Raw genomic sequence first — 21,931 nt, 5'->3', positions numbered from 1 at the left:
TGTGCTTATGGATCGCAGACTTTGCATTCGGGTTCTTGAGAATAACTATAAATCAATAAATAAATAAGAATTAAGTATGGTTTTAATCTTTGAACTTTGACCTAAAATTAGAATTTATTTCTAGTCGAAACTTTGATAAATTTTAGTCCCTAAACTTTAAAAATGAATGAATATAATCCTTTTAATCCAATTTTGTTAATTATCTTTTAGGTTTCGAACGTATTTCTCAATAAATATTAAGTCAGAATGTATTAAACACATAAACAATTTCAATATTAATATAAAACATATCCCATATATTAAAAAAATTCAACGTAATTATACTTGTCAAATAAAATAAATAAAGTAACAAATAAATGTCATATTAGGTAGTCTTTGTGGTTCCTTATTGATATTGTTTTTCTACGCTAATTTAAGTACGTTCATTCTTAAAGTATCCTTTTTATTATTTCCAGTTGTTCTTTTTTCTTAATATAACAAGAAATAATTAATTATTATTATAATATAATTATAAAAATAAATATAAATAATTTTTACACTATTATTATAAATAGTGTTTTGTTTCTTTTGTAGATAAATTTTATTAGAGATAGTTATTTTAATTTTAAAAACATAGTTAAATTACGTAAAAAAAGTTAAATTTAATTAAGCTGTCCCTCAGATAAAATTAGTAAAATAATTACTTTAATTAAAAAAATTTATTTAACTTGTAAAATTAACAAAACAAAGGTGTATATAAAAAAATAGTATAAATTTGAAAAATATATTTGATTAATTAGAATTTTGTCCTCTTCCATTCTTAGGTTGATTTTGGTTCTTCCATTTTTATCGTGATGTCAAAAGAACATGTAATTTTGATCTGGTGTATATTTGATTGGATCTTAGTTGGATATATTAGGTGTAACATTCAACTGGACGAAAATAAAATAAATAAGGCATATGTAAGTATTATAATAAAATTAGGAATTTATTTTAAACGAAGTGACTATAATTGCACAAGTAAATAAAGAAAAATGGTAGATATATAACCTTAGACATTAAAACTACATACCAATTTTTAATAATAGAAATCTGAAAAATTAATAAGAAATAAAAAAAAAAATTAAGGCAAGGATACCTTACAGCATCTTTGCAGTGTGCTGTGCATTCTCCTCCGACAATTTACCATCTTCTGCAATTTCTTATGTCGACAGTACTGCAAGAGGTCATTACTGTCTGAGTTCAACAACATCATTCAAGCTCAAATAGTAATCTTATGATAAAAATATATAAATATATTTGGAAATTTAAGTTTATGTTAAGTTTAAAATTAAATAAAAATGATGAAAAGTAAATATTACTTATAATTTTTCTGTCAGTTAAAAATTAACGGGAAAGTTGAATTTACAATTTCTTTCACCCTCCTCTATAAATCTCTTCAAACCCATCTTATAAATTTATTTTAAAATTTTTTAAATTAAAAGTAGAGTCAAAATTTTATAGGTATCTGATGTCTCTTAGTGAAAGTTAGAAAAATGTATCATATCTGTAAGTATAATAAAAACTTGAAAGAAGAAAATTTACAACACATAAATGAACTCTTATATTGCAATAACAACTAAAGTTTTTACGGAAAATTTGACATGTTGATCTGAGATGGTTGGACTTACCGGTATCCAAACTCCCCATAACTTGAATTATGTTTATATTATCCCAAATATAATCTTTTTTCTAATTTTGCGATGTTAATTTTTCATATCTTACATTTGGATCTTGGATCTTATTTTTATTATTAGACTATTTTGTGCCGGACAATAATAACAAAATTGGACCCGGTAGGTACACTTCCCTTAAATGGCGAAGAATTTGTTCTTCTTCGTTATAGAATAGGTATCTATACTCAACTTGCAACCCTCGGAATTCAAAGCTAGGGTTCTCTGCCTGCAAGGCTATTTATAGCTAAAACGTAATGCATTCATAATTTTCTGAGTGCAGACGCTGAACAACTTGATAGTGGGTGTTGCCAGACATTGTATCTTTCTCATTATTTTGAGTCAAAATCTTAAACTATGCATTTGCTGATAACAGTTAAAATCCCAAAAGGGAGAGAAAGCGTTGCTATGAGATGCGTTTCATGACTTGTAATTATCATATTCTTCACTCATTGGAATACATGTCTTCGAATCTTAAGTCGTTTGAGACAAAGGTACACTGTGTAAAACTTAGTTCAATTATGATTTTTTTTCCTTAAAAAACATTTTAGAATACATAAGAAAGATGTATTTAAAGTGTTTTTATCAACTCTCGATCTTTAACCAATGTAAGATTATTGGAAGTACGAAAATAAGATATTTTTAGCATTGTCTTTTACTTATAATTATCTCATCATGTCAGCGAATTGCAATGTGAATGAAGCAAAACGCTTGCAGTAGGGTCATACAGGGCCTGGGACTAGGGCTGGGCATAATTTACTAAACTATACTAAACTATAGTTAATTGTACTATATTAAACTAAAATATACTAAACTATTCATAATAATAATTGAACTGTACTATAAAATAGTTCAGTTTTAAGAAACTAAACTTATGTTAAGTTAACTAAGTTAACTAAGTTAACTATTGAACTATAGTAGATTGAAAGAGCAAAATACCTCAAATAAAATATTAGTATTAGGATAAGAATTGGACTTATGTGTTTTATATCTTACCTTCTATTCTTTCTCTTTCATATTGAAATATTTATTTTATTTTGTCTTAATTTTTTTCTTTACTCTTTCTTTGAGAAAAATATAAAATATTTATAATTAATTTATTAAAAAAAATTATAAATTAATTCAATATCTTATTTTATTTTGAATGAATTTTACTATGTAATGTTATTTTTATGTTATGATTTTACAGAAGTTATTTTTAAAAATTAAATTCTGTGACAGCTAACATTTTTATAATTTTTTATTTATATTAAAGTTTTTTGTAAATTAAATATTGAAATTAGTATAATAAATATAAATATTGGTACTAACGTATTTTTTATTTTAAAATCTTATGTAATATTATTTTTTAGTTTTAAAATATTTATTACGTGGCATCAACTTTTTTAAAGAGAATTTATTTTAAAAAATTCTTAAAATATTAATTTTAGAACTTCATAAAATTTCTATAACATTTTTCACACAAATATTAATGAATACAAATGTTAAAAAAAAATATTAATTTTGAGAATTTTCTAAAATAAATCCTTTTAAAAAATTTTACGCAACATAATAAACATTGTAAAACTAAAAAGTAATATTACATAAGATTTTAAAATATAAAAAATAAGTTAATACCGATATTTATATTTATTATATTAATTTTAATATTTTAATTACATTTTAAGTTACGAAAAACTTTAATATAAATAAAAAAATTATAAAAATGTTAATTGGTGTATTGAAGTATGATGCATATTTCAAGTATTATTTTCTAAGCATTTTCAAATTATAAACTTTAAATTATTATTGCGTAGTACAATCATATGTAATTAGTGCAATTCGATTCAAAATAGTGTAATTCAGTTCAAAAATAGTACAATTCAATTCAAAATCAATGCAATCCGGTTCAAAAATAGTACAATTCAGTTCAAAAGGAGTGAAGTTTATTCAAAATCAATGCAATTCAGTTCAAAAATGGTTCAAAAACAGTGTAGTTAAGTTAAAAATTAGTGTAGTTCAGTCCAAAAATAGTGCAGTTTAGTTCTGACGTAGTGCAGTTCATAAAACAGTTCAGTTTATAATAGTTCAGTTCAATTTATATTATAGTGCAGTGCAGTTCAGTGCAGTGCAGTTCAGTCCAGTTTATTTTTAAGAATAACATTTCAGTTCAGTTCATCTGAATTGTTTTCCAGTTCAGTGCAATTCATGCAAACAGTTTTTTAGTTCAGTGCAGTTTTTGGTAGTGCAGTGCAGTTTGGTTTATTTTGCCCAGCCCTACCTGGGACAAGTGAGTGCAATAATGCATAACTGCATGGATTCTTGAAAGGTGCAAACACAAAAAAATCCTCCTCCCTTAACCATTTTAAGAAATCAATAATAAATAAACAGTAGAAAAGAATAAGTTCGGATAAGACCTGCATATTGAGGCTATTGTCATCAATTTGTTCCTGAATGATTTATCTTTTAGGGTAATTTTCTTTTTTGCTTAATTTGTTCACTGATATCTGAATAGCAAAGCTTTGAGCCCATTTATGCATATTTTTTTAGTACTATGTGAATCAGTGAACAGAGATACAAGAAAATATTGCATAAAGTACTTGAATTAATGAATAGAATAAGGTCTAACATTGATACTGATATGTATACTTCCCATTCCCATGCTTCAGAAAAGACATAAACAACATATATAGCCAAATATATATAAGGCATAAAATTGAAAAATAAAATCACTCTATCTTCAATATAACAAAATTAAAAAAAGGAGAACTATATCAATGACAAATGGTCTTTTAAGTTTGGCTCGTAAAATCATTACTTATATATTAATTATTTTTGTTCTTACCACATCTAATAGTCTTATTATTTAAAAGTCGAGATGTAAGGCAATTTAAATATTTCTTTCTTTTTTTAGTTTTCGATGTTTTTTTTTAAAGACAAAATAATAACAAAGTACATATTTTAAAACAGACAATATCTCAAAGATATAGTGATTAACAATAATTTTATGATTAGACTGATCAGAACAATCATAATATAGGAATGGATAAAGATAGTTTAACCCACATTTTTTAATCCACTTTTAATCCATTCATTTAATCATCATTAAATTATCTATTTTGATTTTTTTAAATAATGTGATGTGATGTGATGATCTAATGGTGATTGAAATAGTGGGTTAAAAGTGGGTAAAAAAAATGAATTAAAGTATCGTTGTTCTATAGGAATTTATATATATCTATATAATATTAAGACTTCAGACCCCACGTATGGCTGAGATTTACTTGCAAGTGAGAGGTCAGATTTGGTGATATTAAAATCTGAATTGCCCGATACTGATTGAACAACATATGGTAGCCAATTGCAGTGACTACTCAGAATCTCCACTGCACTAAATTGGGGTTATTTATAGACTTACTTTTACACTATCTCAGTACTTATTTTTGCTGTTTCTCATCTCTCACTTTCTTCTGTCCTGAGAAAGCAGAAGAGCTTTCCTCTGTCTAAAGTCAGACTCTTCTGTAGCTTTCCCTAGTAGTCTCAAGAAATATGCAGAAACTTTTTTTCTTAGCTTATGTCATCTGCCACCACTGTTGCTGCTGTAGTTTCACATGTGATCTCTTGAAGCTAAAATTATGAGACCCTTTTGTTAGATCTTCAATTTGCTTTATTTTCCATTTTATAAATCATATTTTGCTATGAATCAAACACAAAGAATAGAACTTACGAACCCTAAATAGTTCTTTCATATTTACTAATTAAAACCTTCCTGATCTGGTGACTTTTTTTATAGAATAGTGTTAATTACTCCAACTCACAATTAATCCAAATAGAAAGAAACTGAAAAGAGAGAATTTTGATCAAACATATACATGATGTGGATGGAGAGAAACAAAAGAAAAAAAAAAAAGGTTGTAGCTGTTGCACCAAGCTAAATCAAAGAGAAGTTTGATTCTCAATTGCTTGGTGCAGTGAAGTTATGCTTATGGAGCCATTAGCAATTTGAACCTAATCGTTTAAGTAAATTCTACAAATTTGTTCAACTTCATGTGTCAATTGCAAGAGATATAGTGCTACATTCAACTCATTTGAATTGAATCTGTTAATTTGCTTCCATCTCCCACACTTTCATCTCTTCTTTCTTCTAGAATCTCCTCTAGTTCTTGAGGGTGGCAGGGAATTTCCAAAACCCCCTTTTGCCTGAAACCATACTCTTCTCTTGCTCTCTCCAGCAGTCCCAAAAATGAAGGGTTACTCAAATAGTGCAACTCCACAACAAACCGTTTGGTTTCTTCACCCTTGTTAGCAACAACCACAAAGTGTCCTTCCAAAACGTCTTCTGGCACTTGTGCTGATGCATTATTCAGTGGATCTTCCTTGATCATCTGTGTTAGTGATCTTCTTATTGGTGCTAACACTTCTGAGAGACCATCGTGAATCTTCCCAAAGAAAGACAAAAACATCATATGAACTTTGTAATATAATATATTGTCTTAATTAATTAAACTCTTGATGATCAAGGGCTAGGAAAAGCTTATTCTTTTATAGATGAGGTTGCAGTTTCATGATTATGGAGTGTGGATATTTATAATGATGAAAATGAGGATAAGATGAAGAAACAATGCATGAAAACTCTTGAGAGGTACCACTGTGGAGCCTTTGCTTATTGGTGCAGAAACATGCACACTTAATGCAACATTTTGAAGGTCATTTTCAACCTTCTGGACTCACATATAGACAATTGGCGTGTATCTCTTACGCGGTGTCTCCGTGAGGATCACCCGTGCTATGTATTCATGTAAATTGAATCTGGCACTATGATTTCTTTTCTTATAAGCCTTGCCATCTTTTTTTTGTGCCCTTCTCTTGATTTTTATTTGGAAACTATCCTTTTCAGATGTACTTACATGTTTGCACATCACCCATGGAAAATAAATGAGCCTCTTTTCATGATACCTACCACGTACCCCCAAAATATTACCCTCTTTTTAACACTTTCTGGCAAGTGGCATCACTATTGGTGTTTCATTTTCGTCATCAACATCACTGCAATGAGCGATTTTCTGGGTCCGGAATGTGGATGACCTTTGAATGATACTTCTGCAATCAAGGATTTTGAGAATCTTCATTAGAGTCTCCACTCGATTATGATATATTTCTTCGATCTTCGAACTCCTAAGTCCCATAAAAGATTATATCATTGAGTTCCATCATCGCATTTGAAATATTATCTTTTCAAATTTTATAATATGATTATATTATATTTATTTTGCTAATGAAAGTGTTCTGACACCCAGCAGTATTATTAAGATCAATAGGTTAGGATCAGACCCTTGTCGATAAACTAAAAGTTATAGTCATTAGTGAAGATACAACTTTTTTTACTTAAAAATGTAACACAAGTCCCAGCGCCACAATTCGATTGTTACCCGGTTTATCTGGCCTCTGTCACGGGATAATTGATGTTACCTGCAACAATTTTTCTTCAACAATTGTCCTATTAGGAATCCCACTCTTAGATCGTGACTTGACGCACCTAGCCTCTGTCACGGAACAATTGTGCAACCCATAACACGACCACCGTGTTTTCGAGGTATTGTCCATTTTAAAATGTAAAACTCTATTACAGTTTTATTTTTAAAAAAGTGTATCGAAAGATAAAAGGAGAAGTAAACATTTAAACTATGTTTGAACTCAAATCTTAATATTTAACTATTGAGTGGATCGGAACACACAAACAAAAAACATAACTCAAAACTTGATTTATATAATGGAATTTCAACATTAGATTTAGTTTAAACCATGATTTTAAATTGCATCACAACTACAGTGACAATATAAAGAATTCATTGCTTACTTCAAATCATTTTCCAACTGAAATTTGAGTTGCATCAACTACTATTTTCTCACAAATTTTCACAATAAATTGCAACCACGATTTAGATTGATGTTTCAAATTATTGCAGGAATGTTACAAAGTGAACTAGCATTGGATTTTGATGCAAGAACGCGCAATATGTCTCCATCGGGTGTCTAAGCAAGATAAGACTGGGAGGCATTCCACATATTTCATTTAATGCAACCTTTGGCTCATTCAATTCTTCCATTTGTTGGATCTTTAACAGTTACTGTTTGCAAGTCAATGATATGTAATGATTTTAAGATGTTTAAAATTATCATAATCTCTCTCACCCTTTGAAAATCCTAAGGCTTCTTCAAAAATTATTTGAGTTTGATTTTGAATCTAGACACTCTTTGTTTTCTCTCTCTCCTCTCCTTTTCTTGGTTGTGTTTAAACTTATTCAATCATTGACCCAAAAACAATCGTTCAAAACTATTAAATTTGTCTGGTTTCATCATAAGAATATACTCCATCTTATTAGATGAAATAATTTTTCAAAACTAGTCTTTTATGCACTGTGGAATACAGAATAATGCTTGTTTTCCGTTTCTTAAAAGACTGAGGAGATAGATAAATGAAAGATATTGAGAGAAAACGAAAAAATAATGTGAAAAGGCATAGGTTGTCTAAGGGGTAAAAGTAAAACAGAAAAATGTACAAAAGATAAAGTCTTGTATTTTATTGTCCAAAATATACAAAGTCTTGAGTTAACTAGCTTAATTTATTCAAATCAATTTATTTAAATCATTGATTAAACTTACCGTCCCAAAAGTTGTTGAAGCAGATGCAATTTTTATTAGTGAAAAAAAATATTACCAAATAATGTTTGTTATTCCACTGTTTTTTTTTTTCAGCAAAGAATTAATATAATTAAATAGAGTATTTAAGGTTATTCTAATCCATATACAAAAATGTACACATTAAAGGGATATTCTAATTCATATACAAAAGATGTACACATGTACATGTAGAAGCACAAGCTTGGCTTCATCTACACAAAAAATCTCCAAAGAGTCGGGTAAATACAACAAAATCATCACAGTGGTATAAAACAACTCAAATTTTGGGTACAACTGCTCCACACAACAATGGCCACTGTGTGAACACACAATTTATCTGGTCAATCACCTGTGTTACTAAAGATGTCAAAATGGGTTTCAACCCGTGAGTCAACCCGGCTCACCACGGGTTCGAGCCGGGTTGAGTTGAGAAAAATTCAACTTTTTCAAAAGTGGGTTGAACTCAACCCGGCTCACTTAACTCACTGGTTAAACAGGTTCGTGCCGAGTTGAAGGTGGGTTGGCCCACTTAACCCACCAACATTTTTTAACAATTTTTTTAAAATTTTCTTTTTATTTTTTTTATAATTATTTACTACTCCTATTATATTTGTTCACAATTTCATATTTTTAAATGCTAGAATGTTGCTTAATTATATTTGAATAGTTTGAATGTTTAATTAATTTGATTGTCAAGTTATATATGTTGATACTTTAATCTTTAATTATAATATTTATAGTAAATTACTCAAGTAACCGTTTTATAAACAATTTTTTCTAAATTAGCATGAAAAAAATGTATAGTTTTTTTATTTATATTTTGTTGAATAGCATGATAGAAAATTTGTAATATTAGCCATGTTTTCTTAGACTATATGGATACTTTCTTGGAAATAATTCTTCATATATTGGTGGTGAGTATGATCAAAACATTGGTTCTTGATTTTAGTATGATTGTCATCTCATGGGTTACTTAAAAATTTATTTAAATATTTGAATACTAAAAAATAAATAAATAAATATTTTTTTTAGGTGGGTTGGCTCACCAACCCACCTAACCCACCAATCCGTGGTGGGTTGAGCCGGGTTACAAAATTTCTAGCTCACCATAAAGTGAGTCGGGTTGGGTTCACTCATTTTCAACCCGACTCGTGGTGAGCCAACCCGTGTGAGCCGAGTTGGCTCACTTTGACATGTCTATGTGTTACCAAGCAAACCTGTTAATTACATTATATTCACAATTAGGTAATCCTCATCCTTTACTCAATTATTCAATAAGTCCTTCAATTCATAGGCAGAGGTGTCTCCTTCATATAATCCCTATATGCACTTCGACCATATGATATTATTAAGCTTTGCAATAATTGGGTTCCTTCCTCGAAAGATCCTTTATTTGATTACCTAGCACACTTGAACAGATCCTTTATTTGATTACCTAGCACACTTGAACACATAACAGTTACTTTATCTAAGAGATTTTAAGCAAGTATACAGGGAAAAGCACCAATCACTATATAAGAATTTTACACTTGGGATTTTGTGTTTCATCCATACCTAGGCCATAACCTGGGCAAGACCAAAAACCTCAATAGGTTCTACTTTACTTCGTTTGACTATTACCTCATTCCTATGTTTCCAAATTTCCCCTATAATTGCTAACCACATACCATCCCATACATTATTTTGCCACCTATGTAGGTTCAAAAGGAAGAAGTGTTGGAAGTTATTCCTCACCTTAATATGGGATACTATACTTAATCCCATCCACTTATAGCACATATTCCACACCTTTTGAGAAACACTACATGAGAAAAATAGATGTTTTGCTAGCACATATTCCATACCTTTTGGGAAATACTACATGAGAAAAATAGATGTTTTGTTGTCTCTTCACATTCTATACAAAACTCACAAAGGCTATGTTGTAAGGGAATCCCCTTCACTATTAGTTTTGCCTTTGTCGGAAGCTTATCCAAAAGCAACCTCCACCCTAGCACTTGTGCCTTCAAGGTAACCCTTGTTTTCCACAAGGTTTCAAACACATTATTCTCAACCCCCCCCCCCCCCCCCCTTTCAAAGGTTCCTTGTAGCTTATTATAAGCATATCAAATTGAAAACACACCTTTCCCATCCACTACCCACTTCTAGGTATCTGGGTTTCCTTTGGTTAGACTTTGGCCATTTAATAGTAGAAGAAGTTGTTCCTCCATAGTTGTCTCTCACACAAGTCTCTGTCTCCTCCAAGTTAAGTCTCAAACCCATATATTCGCTTGCTAATGTCCAACCTCCTCCAAAACTTTTCCTTTACATTCTGATATCAGGTACAGTCTAGGAACTTACAGCAAAGTGTTTCTTCCCCTATTCACTTATCTTCCCAAAATTTTACTCTTTTCTCGTCTCCTGCCACCCACTCTATACAATTATCAAACCATTTTCCACTCTCAATATTCCCACACACCTTATGAATGTCTTTCCAACACCTTGAAGCAACTGTGCATGTTTTAGGTTCATTGAGCATCCTCCATGATCCATATTTTGAGTCTAGAATCTGTTTCCATACACCATGGTCCTCCATTCCCAATCTCCACTTCCATTTGGCAAGAAACACTATATTAAAATTGCCAATCTCTTATTGCTAAACCTCTAGCCTCCTTTGACTTACATATATTGTCCCAACTTACCCATGTTGTTTTCCTACCTTCAGATCCCCATCCCCAAAGAAAGTTTATTTGTATTCTAACTAGTTCCTTAATCACATTTCTTGGCATTTTAAAAAAGGATAGATAGTATAGGGGAAGAGCGGAGATTAATGATTTTATGAGGCAAACCCTTCCAGCAATTGATATTAATTTTCCTTTCCAACTAGTGAGCCTACTTCTGAATTTTTCAACCATAAGTTGCCAAAATTTCTTATTCCTTAGGTTTCCTCTAATTGGCATACCAAAATACACAAATGGATTTTCATAATATACAATTTATCCCTTGTAGTTTGACCATTTTACCAGCTTTGACCAGAATTTGCCCAAAGTTCACATTGAATATTTTGACCAGACTTTGACCAGGTTTTGACCATCTTTGACTATCCATTGAGAGGTTGACACGTGGTAGCATATGGTTGGCCAGATTTGAAAGTGGTGGCTTGATTTTGTAACTTTGAACCATTCAATTTCACACATTTAATGAACCAAATTTAACTTTTGTTGCATCAACAAACGTTAGAATATCCAAGAATATTTTATGCAACTAAAATCGCTTTTTAAGACATTTTTATCGTACAAGTTCAATAAACCCAATTATTAGAATTGCCAATTAAGACATTCTTTTAAGTACAAAAATTCAATTAAATACCTAGAATTAAACATTAAATGAGATCATAAGTATGAACTTATCACTAATAAAGCTATAGTTTTCTTCTTAGCCTTTGTAACAATTCCATCATCATAATACAAGTACAGATTATCATCCTGATTTTCCTAATTCTTGATACTTAACATATTGTCGGGGAATCTAAACATAAAAGATGTTCCCCACACCATGTGTCTTCTTGGAACCTTATTCTATCTTGAACTTTTCCTCCAAGTCCTATTCTCATAAAACCAACTACCTTCCTTACCTCCCCAACTAGGATTCAAACTTGGTACTATTTCTTTCATTTAAGTTCCTCCAAAACCGATATTTTGATTATAAGATGTCCTTCCATATGCATTGTCTTTTAGTACCAAGCCTCAATTTCCACTTTGCTAATAGAGCATTATTAAATAGCTTAGTTTCACTCCAAGTCCGCCCTCTTGTTTTGCTTTGCATATGTTTGCCCATTTAAAACACTACTTTCCTACCCTCATGACCCCAACCACATAGAAAGTTCCTCTGAATCCTCTCATTTTCAAGGTTTCCAATTGTTGATGCCTTACATGGAAAGGTGGTATAGAGGTAGATATGTGATGACTAATTTTATAAGGCATATTCTCCCCACAAGGGATAGAAACTTCTCTTTCCACCTTGACAGTCTTTCATAATCTTACTCAGTACATTTTTCTAGAAATCTCTTTTTTCATTTCATCTATTGATTTACAAAACCCCAATATTTTCATCATGTACAATAGGAACTCTCATTTGACTGAATCATACGCTTTCTGACAATCCACCTTAACCACTGTACAACTTTTATTCCTTCTAACTTCCTTCAATGAATGTTGAGTGATAGTTATCTATAATCTTGTATAGGACCAATTTTAGTTAGCTAGAATATTTTATATAATCTCTTAAACACATCTAGTAATTCGCCTTTATTTCATGTCAATGCAAGTGGGTGACTATTTTGTTGGGTTGGGTTTCCAACTGTGTGTCTAAAAAGTCCAACCTAGTCAAACTCATTTTGTCTCACTATTTAAATTAAGTGGAGAGGGACATTTTAGATCAAGAGAGAGGTTTATTTTTCACAACACTTGAAAGAGAGAAAAGAGAGAAAAAATTTGTTGGCACCGAGTTGCCTCAGTAAAATTAAGATTCTCACTTTATTCACCATTGGATCATGATAACATTTTGAGAACAGGTTCGTGGCATAGGATCTTTCGTTTTGACTGTAGGGATCGACAATTGGAGGTCTAAGATTTATGATTTAAGTTTCTCTTTTTTTTTGTTCTTCATATTTGAGAGCATTATTCCTTTAATGTATTAGCTAGTTATATGCACTTCTTTGTGCTTTTTGATTTGACTCTCTTATACACATATTTAATCTTAGAAGAACTTGATTTATTGGCTTGTAACGATAGGTTTTTACTTCTGAGCCACGTATAAATATTGGTGTTCTCTTTTGTGATTTTTATTATCATTTTCTTTATGTTATTGTTTTTCATAGATTCTTACATGTTTGGAGAATTATTTTCACAGCATATTTTGATTTTTCTTTTTTATTGTTACCCCGAAGATATTTATGGTAGTTTGAAGTTCATCCTGGTAAGGGTACAGAATTGTCCCCACATATTCATTTGTTTAAATTTGCCTCAATTCGTAAGAACACAAACTATCCAAAATGATAAAAAACGGATGAATCAGGACTTTTTGGACTCCACTAGGTCATGATTTGTTGAAATTTTATATTCATGTCTTGCTAGAGGTTCTCCGTATTTGGGAGAATTGGTGTGTGGTATTTTAAAGCTTATGAAGCTGAAGTACAACCTTTTTTCTTTCAACCCTTAACATATTTTATGGTCTATCGAGAAAGAATTTATTAGAGAGATACAACAACCTAATTCACATTAAGAATTGATACTTGGATATTGCCAAAAATATATTAGTAAGTTATGACTCTTCTCAGCAGCAGCATGACAGAATAACGAAACAATTGGCCTTGGAAATTGCTTGACTTTGAACTGCAAAGTTCACGAGTAATAATAATTTTCATGGAAGTATGAAGTATGAAGTTCAAATCTTCTAAGGGCAAAATCACTTTACTCACAACCTGGCTCAGCCCATAGAGAATCCGAAACTATGGTGCTACAAAGTTATATCTGAACTTCTGTTCTCTGGTTACTTTTTTTTCTTTTAATACATTTAGTCTGCTAGAAAAAGAAAAATGCTACTCAATCTTTCCATTTTCATCTAATATGACATTTTTTTTTTCTTTCACACTTACACTCACAACACTTACAGGATATAATCTCTCTGACAACTGCTCTACACAGTTTTTTGTCTTTTAACCCTAAAGTAATACTAACTTGGAATATTAATTTAAACTATCTACAAGAGAAATCCTGGATGTGATAATATCAAATGTTTTGGATGCGTCAATCTTTATCTCTTTCATGTTTCTTTTTACCTCTTAAACTATTGACGACTTTGGGAATTTATGGTATTCGAAGCAGAAAATTTGACTTGTAAAAAAGAAAAATAAAAAGTTTTAAAGCTACCCAGAATAAAACAATAGTTGTAATTTACTTTTTTTTCATTCAAAGAACACGAATGTTTGGAGAAACACAATTATGTTTTTTTGTTAAATATAATTTTTATCATAAATTTTTATGCGAAATTAGACTTTGTCTTTATCCTAGATTCTGATACAGATTAATCTTCAGACATAATAAATGAATTAATATAATCCTTTTACTCTATTGTATTAAATTCATTTTTTAGTGTGTTGATAAGTTTTAAGATAATATTTAAATTATTTCTATGACAAGTTAAAGTTCAGATATCAACTTAAAGTATAGCTTAATAAGTACAAATAATTAATATTGTTAATTTAAGAAGACTATATTCATTTATTTTTAAAAAAATTTAAAAATTAAAACCTATAAAATTTTAAAATTACAACAAATTTCAATTTCAAGTACAATCAAGTAAAATCATATTTAACTTTTGTTTTAGGGAGTTAATTAATAAGAGAAGCACTTGGATTATTGCCGACACAGAAAAGTAACAAGTAATTAGACTTTGTTTCCTAACATTTGTTCTATACAATGGGAAGTGTGGCTATGGTTTTGGAGCATCTAGAATCTTCTGCAACTCCTGAGGCCGACAAGGGAGTGCAAGAGCTCCCTGGTGTCGGAAACCATACTCTTCTTGAGCTCTATCCAACAGTCCCAAGAACGCAGGATCAGACAAATAATCTAACCCAACAATGAACCTTTTTCTTTCCTTACCCTTCATTGCAAGAACAGCAAAATAACCTTCCATAACATCACCACCTGGTGCCTCATTTGGGTCACCATCTTCACTGAAATAGCTAAATGCAGGCCTTCTACCCACAAACACTGAAAGACCCTTTTGAATCCTCCCAACAAAATACCTTAGCATCTTCGATCGGACTTTGTTTTCTTCTGATATGAAACAGTTACAAGTTTCAGTGCTTGCTGTTGTCTTCACAATTTCTCTATTTATGCTATCGAGCAAACGCGGAATTTCTTGCAAACAGTGGATGACGTGTTTTCATGCACTGCATTTATTGCCAATTTTCTATTATTTGCTGGATCCTCTTATCTTTCAGGGAGGGCCTAGCTGGAATTCGTTGTCCCCGTGTTTCTCTTATTCTTATAATGCACATCTTCAATTACCATAATCCAAGAATTTGGTTTTTTTAGACTATAATTAATGTTTCTATCTGAAGACCCAGAAACTTAAATAGGTATTCTGAGAAATTGCGGAAGAACATTCATATGCATGTTAGTGTAAACACCTCAGAATCATTGATATTGATTGCAGAGTGTATTTTAAAAGCGGGTTTTAATGCAATAATTAGTTTGGTTTGTTGCTGCTGGAAGAAATCAAAACAAACACAAAGTCTTGATGCAAAATTGTGAGTGTTTTTTGGCTTAGGGGTTGAATTGTGAAATTGATTTAGAGTTTGAGGTAGCAGAAGAGAAAAGTATGTGTATGTGTATGTGATATTGAACTTGGCTGGACTAAAGGTTAAGGTTCAAGAGACTAATGTTTAGAAGTGTCGTGTGGAGAACCATTTGCTTTTGGGAGCTTCTAACTTCATATGAATGAACGTTGAAATATATATATATATATATATATATATATATATATATATATATATATATATAATGGATATGAATAAATCATATTTTAAAAATAATAGAATTTTAAATCGACATTTTTATAAATATAAAATCATAACTTAAAAAAACATTGCTTTAACTGAGACAATTAACTGAAGGTGGATTTTAAAATATATGTGTCTTAAAATAAAAATTTGATATTATTTTTAAGAAAATTACAGAGGTTTAATTAATTTTGTTTTCAGTGAAAAAAATGTGTGATAAATTTCTTTCTAGTGATTCAAATTAAAAAGAAAAGAGGAAAATTGTTTTAGTCTTTCAAATTTAGTAAAATATGATTTTAATTTTGAATATTAATTTTGAGTGACTAAAATAATACTTTTAAAGAATAATTAATTTTTCAATTTTTTTATTTACACACGAAAGCCGTATGATTTTAATTTCAATGGATTAAACTTGAACGATCATAACTAAAATTTTTCATATCTGACGATATTTTTCTTGTAAATTTATTATAAAATTTTGTTAAAAAACTTATTTTTATATTTTTTTTCTTAAAATTTTAATTGACATGTAATTTTTTATTTATAATTTCTTACAAAATTATAATATTTATAAGTACTTTTAATAAGATTTTCTGTGAAAAATATTTTGTATAAAATAATTTACAAAGCAATTAGTAAAAATTTCTTCTAAATTATTTTTTATAATATTTCTTAAAACAAAATTTAAAATAAAATTGAAAAAAAAATATAAATTTTTTTATTAGTAAATCAAAATTAAAATTACCCTAAATTTTGAGGAATTGAAATTATATTTAAACTAAACTTTAAAAGCGAATTCATGCTTTAAAATACGATTTCTTAATTGAAATTTGTAATTTTAAAATACAACTAAACCACATTTTGGATTTATAAAATGTTCCTCGTATTGTAAAGGCTCTCAAAAAAATTAATTCCTATAAGTACTTTTTCATTCTCCAAAAGTCGTTTAAAAAGTATAGTTTTTTGCATTTTATATGAATAATATTCAACTTAGTAACACGTAAATAGTGTTGTAGTAATAGAGTTGTAATCTAAAAATGTAACTGTCATCACTCTGGTAAAGTTGTTCGATTTTTTTACCAAACTAAATTTTTTAAAGAAGTTTGTGTTTAAATAATCCAGTTGAAACATTATTTTCCTAAATAGATATATTGAAACATTATTTCTTCAAAAGGACTTCCTTTTTTGTTCTTCTAAAAGGAGAAGGAAAATAAATTAAAAAAAAGTTAAAATTATATAAAATTAATTTAAAATAATTAATTAAAAATGTTGAGTTTAAATTTTAACTCTTTTAAAAGAAGGAATAAAATAAAATATGATTTTTTAATATAATTTGAAATTGGTGCATGTCCAGTCCAATTAGACATGATTGGTCCAATGGATACAGGAGTCCAAAAGAGTTATTAAACATCTCTTAAAACTCTCTTTCATTAGTTAAGATCATGTATTAATTAATAATATCTCGACAGTTTATCTTAATTACAAGTAAATGATTATTATCGTAATCAGTATATCTTAATTACAAAATTAGCAAAATTAGCAGGGAAACCCTATTTATATATGTATTATCCCAACACATCTAAAAAACACATAGTATCATTGTATACATACTTGTATACATGTATACAATTATCCAAAACTTTTACCGACATGAGTGTTGGACAATTTTCTATAGGTGGAATGGTTTTGGCAAATGATGTCTAATGCCTTCTCCTTAATTGGTACTCACCTCCTAACCTTTTTTTTTATTATTATTTGTGTCTTGCTAAGGTAATTTATTGAATTCTTAGCTTAAGATTTACATTCAATTATGTTGAATCCAAGTAATAGTAACTCTGTTCTTTTACCTCTTTCTTAAAAACTTCCTTTGTTTAAAATCATTTAATTCTTCTCTCTATATGTAATAGTTATTTCGTTTGCAATCCCAAAATATAGTTGATAGTAGATACTTATAGCATAGCTAAAGCTCCTTGTATAATCGTTAGTGCTAACTTAGTAATGCACACTAACACAAAAAAGGCCTTCAACGTCACCTGTTTAATGTCTGCGCAATAGTGCTGACTGTTCATGGATTTGCTTTCATCTTTTCACATCCTCACGTTGTGGCTTTTGATAGTATCATTGCTAATGCTATGATGTATTGCATTTACATGAGTTTAACGCATTTGAGGCTTCAACTAACAAATTATAATTGTTAAAGAATAGTTTAATGAGTCTCATCGTGGTTAAGGTTACAAATATTTTTTTTAATAGATGAAGCATTTTCTATATCAAAAGCTTAAAATATGTTTGATGCTTATTATGTACCATGGCGAGGTTGATTATAAATTCAATGTTCATTGGGACAAAATTTTATATTGTAGCTTAAGATTCAGAAGTTGCTAAATAATCATGAGGGAAATTTAGACTATGGTTTAACTCTTTTCAATGGGACTCCAACAATACAAGCGATGGGCATAATAGTTAGAGCTTTGCCTTTCCACTGAGGCTACAACAAACTCTTTTTTATATTTATAATTACTTGTACTTTTAATTGCTAAAAAGAATTATACATTTGTTTAGGACATAAAGCACCATACAAACGTATGGGTGGTTGTTTCCTTGTGTCCGAAGGTTGTGTTTTATTTTATATAATTTTATTATATAAAATTATTGTTCTTCATTTTATTATTATGAATTAAAATTAATCAATAAATTATATCTAAGTCTTAATTATATTGTACAATTATTATTAATGTATGGATAATACATATGATTAACTATATTGTATATATTAGATTTTTCATAAACGGTTTGTGATGAGTTGGATTGTTCAATTAATGGTCTTTGATGGACCTAAGGATTCAGTATCTTATTAAAAGGTCTTTGGTCTTTGTTTTGATAAGGATATAAAATTGATATCTCATTAATCAATTGAAGAATTTTCTGCAGACAAATTTCCCTTCAGTAAAATCATCATGTGAAATGCTTGAAACTGGTCTACGACCATTCACCTATCAAAACATCTACCTCAAGATTCGAGTAAGAACAAAATTAAATTTGTTATTATACATTTTTTGAAAATAAAAATATTACAATAGAAAATATTTATGATCAATAGTAATAACAAAGATTATGTTTTGAGAAAAAAACCATCGAAGTTGTTAGGGTTTAAATGGTTTTAAGATCTAATTCTAAGTATGCATGCATGTAAATTAATATTTTAAAAAAAAATATTCAAAACAATCTTATGTTTAAAAGTACACAATTATTTGATTATCCGTAAAAAAAATTCCAATTATAAGTGTAGAAAGCATGAGAATTCAAATATAATAAAATTTAATTATCTGCAAGTGTGCTATTTCTGTTAGAAAAAGGTAAAAAAACGTCGACAGCAGGGTTCGAACCTGCGCGGGCGAAGCCCAATAGATTTCAAGTCTATCTCCTTAACCACTCGGACATATCGACGTTTTGTTAAATAAACACTGTTAAAAGTTATTCTTACGTGTAAAATTAGCATTATTATTACCTAACTAATATATTATTGATTATTGAAGTAGTATCATTATATTTGATGCTGCCACTTGAAAATTAATTAAATTGATAATAGAAAGTATTGACTTTCTATTGACAATGATGAAAGCACGTTGGTTATGACTCAATTTTATATGCATCAAGGCTCACGAGCAACTTCATATATTTTAGGTCTACAATTGTTACACTTTTGGTGTGTGTGTTAATACACTTTTATGAATAATTAAAATAGTCATATAAAAATTAGAGGTGATCGACCTGATTTAGTAGTAAAAGTATTAAAATATCTCTCATATAATATTTTTTTCAAATATATTACAGCAATTTTGTTTGGTTTGATGGTAGCAGCATAAAAACAAAAGTTTAATGTTTACACAGAGTTAGTTATTAATTAGTAATTACAGAATTCAAAGCAGAATTGCTTCCTCGTTTCTCCTGCTGCTATGCATGGCATGCGAGCTAATTCAACTATTATTGCTATTTAATAACAGTTTTAGTGTCAACTAATGTTTGCTTTTGTATGATCCCATAATCACACCATCATAATTATTCAATTTAATCAATGAATAAATTGAAGAGGAATGATATTTTTTTAAACTCATTTCTTAGTGCAGTCTTGACAACGTTAATTCAAAGAATTGGTAGGAAAGTTAAGAGATTTAATTCAAAGAATTGGTAGTAAAGTCACGAGATTTAAGTTCTTTTACTTTAGGAAATTAATTAATAGAAGAAATTAAGGATTGATGACATAATTGTAAGACAGTAAAATGGTCTAAATCTTTCAGACAGACTGTCAATCCATTCAAAATAAGACGGATTAGGTTGAAAATTTCAACTAATCTATTTGTTTTGTCTCGACTCATCTAGCCTGTAATTTGATGGACTAAAATCTGGATCAGTTCGATCTAGTCGGTGGCATAATTTCTATTTTAAATTAAAAATCAAAATCAAAATATAATATAAAAAATTGTTTTGTCTCGACTCATCTAACCTGTAATTTGATGGACTAAAATCTGGATCAGTTCGATCTAGTCGGTGGCATAATTTCTATTTTAAATTAAAAATCAAAATCAAAATTAATTAAAAATTAACTTTTTTATATTATATTTTGAAAGGTATATATATATATATATATATATATATATATATATATATATATATATATATATATATATATATATATATATATATATATATATATATATATATATATATATATATATATATATATATATATATATATATATATCATAATTTAAATTATTAATACTTACAAATTAAATTTTAATAATTAGTTATAATATAGTAATTTAATATGTAAATACAATAATTATTTTAATTTATCTAATTAAAATATTAATTGATCAATTAAAAGTTCAAAAAATATTTTATATAATTAAATATATTTTTAATGTTCATTTATATGAATATATAAAAATTTTAAAAATTAAAAATTAAAAAACTTTAAAATATTAAATAAAAGGTGACGAGATATCACAAGTGGCCTATTTTTGTTTATGAGTTTGTACGACCGGATTTAATGAATTAATAACAAACTAGTCGACTAGTTTTGCCACCGCTACGTAATTTTATTCAAATAAAGATAATTTTATTTTGTGGTATGCTGGTCACTATAGAAAAATGTCTTTAAAATGATATTTTATTTAAAATTTTTTTATCATACCTATTAATAAAATAGATTAATTTTATAATCACTTCATAATTATTTTCTTATATTCATATTTTTTTATCAATTTTATTTTATTAATTTTAATTTTTTATTTTATCTTTTAAATTTTATAATTATTTTTTAAAATTTAATTAATTAATTATAATAAAAAATTAAATGTTGATACATGTATTTTCACTACTTATATATAAATATAATTTACAACCCTTATATTTATTATACATGTGTATGTGACACTATTTTAAATAATTATAAATCTTATCATCATAAAATATAAAACCACATTTAGCATATGCTATTCATAATTATATGAAGTGACACTTCAAATTTATTTAAAAATGACGTCACTTTATTGTACGTATATGTCATCATTCTTCTTTACGTATAACATTTATAACAATCACTATTACAATAAATTCTTAAATGAAATACATTAATTTTTACATGTAATTTTAAATTAGACTATTCACAATTATCTACTAGCATTTATAATTTCATATATAAATAAAATTTATTTTTAGTAATGACTAATGAAAAATAATTATTAAAAAATATTTAAATTAAGCAATCAATATTATTAATCTTCAAAAATAACAATAATGATAATTAACCAACATTTTCCATTAACTATTCCGTTTAAGATAAGAAAAACATTAAAATAATTAGACCAAGATCTTAAAATTGCAAACATTCTAAATAAGAAAACTATAACATTTTAAGTTTTGAGATTTTCTTATAAAAACAAATTTACAAATTTTCTAAATTTGTAATCATCTTTTTAATTAGTATTTTTCATTTTTAACATTAAGTTCCCTTGGGTATAAGTATGAA

The 21,931-nt window shown here is 28.4% G+C and overlaps 2 protein-coding genes and 1 non-coding gene across 3 annotated transcripts; all 3 read right to left on the bottom strand.

Annotated features, from left to right (window-relative positions):
* Window positions 1–5,130: 5,130 nt before the first annotated feature.
* LOC114191134 (auxin-responsive protein SAUR71-like) lies at window positions 5,131–6,307 on the bottom strand. Its single transcript, XM_085675379.1, has one exon. It carries the CDS (start codon window positions 6,134–6,136, stop codon window positions 5,750–5,752), a length of 387 nt encoding a protein of 128 aa, XP_085531505.1. The 5' UTR covers window positions 6,137–6,307; the 3' UTR covers window positions 5,131–5,749.
* Window positions 6,308–14,649: 8,342 nt separating this feature from the next.
* Window positions 14,650–15,270, bottom strand: LOC114192726 (auxin-induced protein X15-like). Its single transcript, XM_028082523.2, has one exon. The coding sequence runs from the start codon at window positions 15,144–15,146 to the stop codon at window positions 14,823–14,825; it is 324 nt and encodes a 107-aa protein (XP_027938324.1). The 5' UTR covers window positions 15,147–15,270; the 3' UTR covers window positions 14,650–14,822.
* A 3,992-nt stretch (window positions 15,271–19,262) lies between these two features.
* Window positions 19,263–19,344, bottom strand: TRNAS-UGA (transfer RNA serine (anticodon UGA)). The gene has a single exon. It is a non-coding gene; the product is annotated as a tRNA-Ser (tRNA).
* Window positions 19,345–21,931: the final 2,587 nt, after the last annotated feature.

The sequence above is a fragment of the Vigna unguiculata genome, chromosome 7 (assembly GCF_037176805.1).
Source record: "Vigna unguiculata cultivar grain cowpea cultivar isolate G323 ecotype 2 chromosome 7, ASM3717680v1, whole genome shotgun sequence".
NCBI lineage: Eukaryota > Viridiplantae > Streptophyta > Magnoliopsida > Fabales > Fabaceae > Vigna > Vigna unguiculata.
The sequence above is the reverse complement of the archived record's forward strand: the minus strand, read 5'-3'. Positions and strand labels throughout refer to the sequence as shown.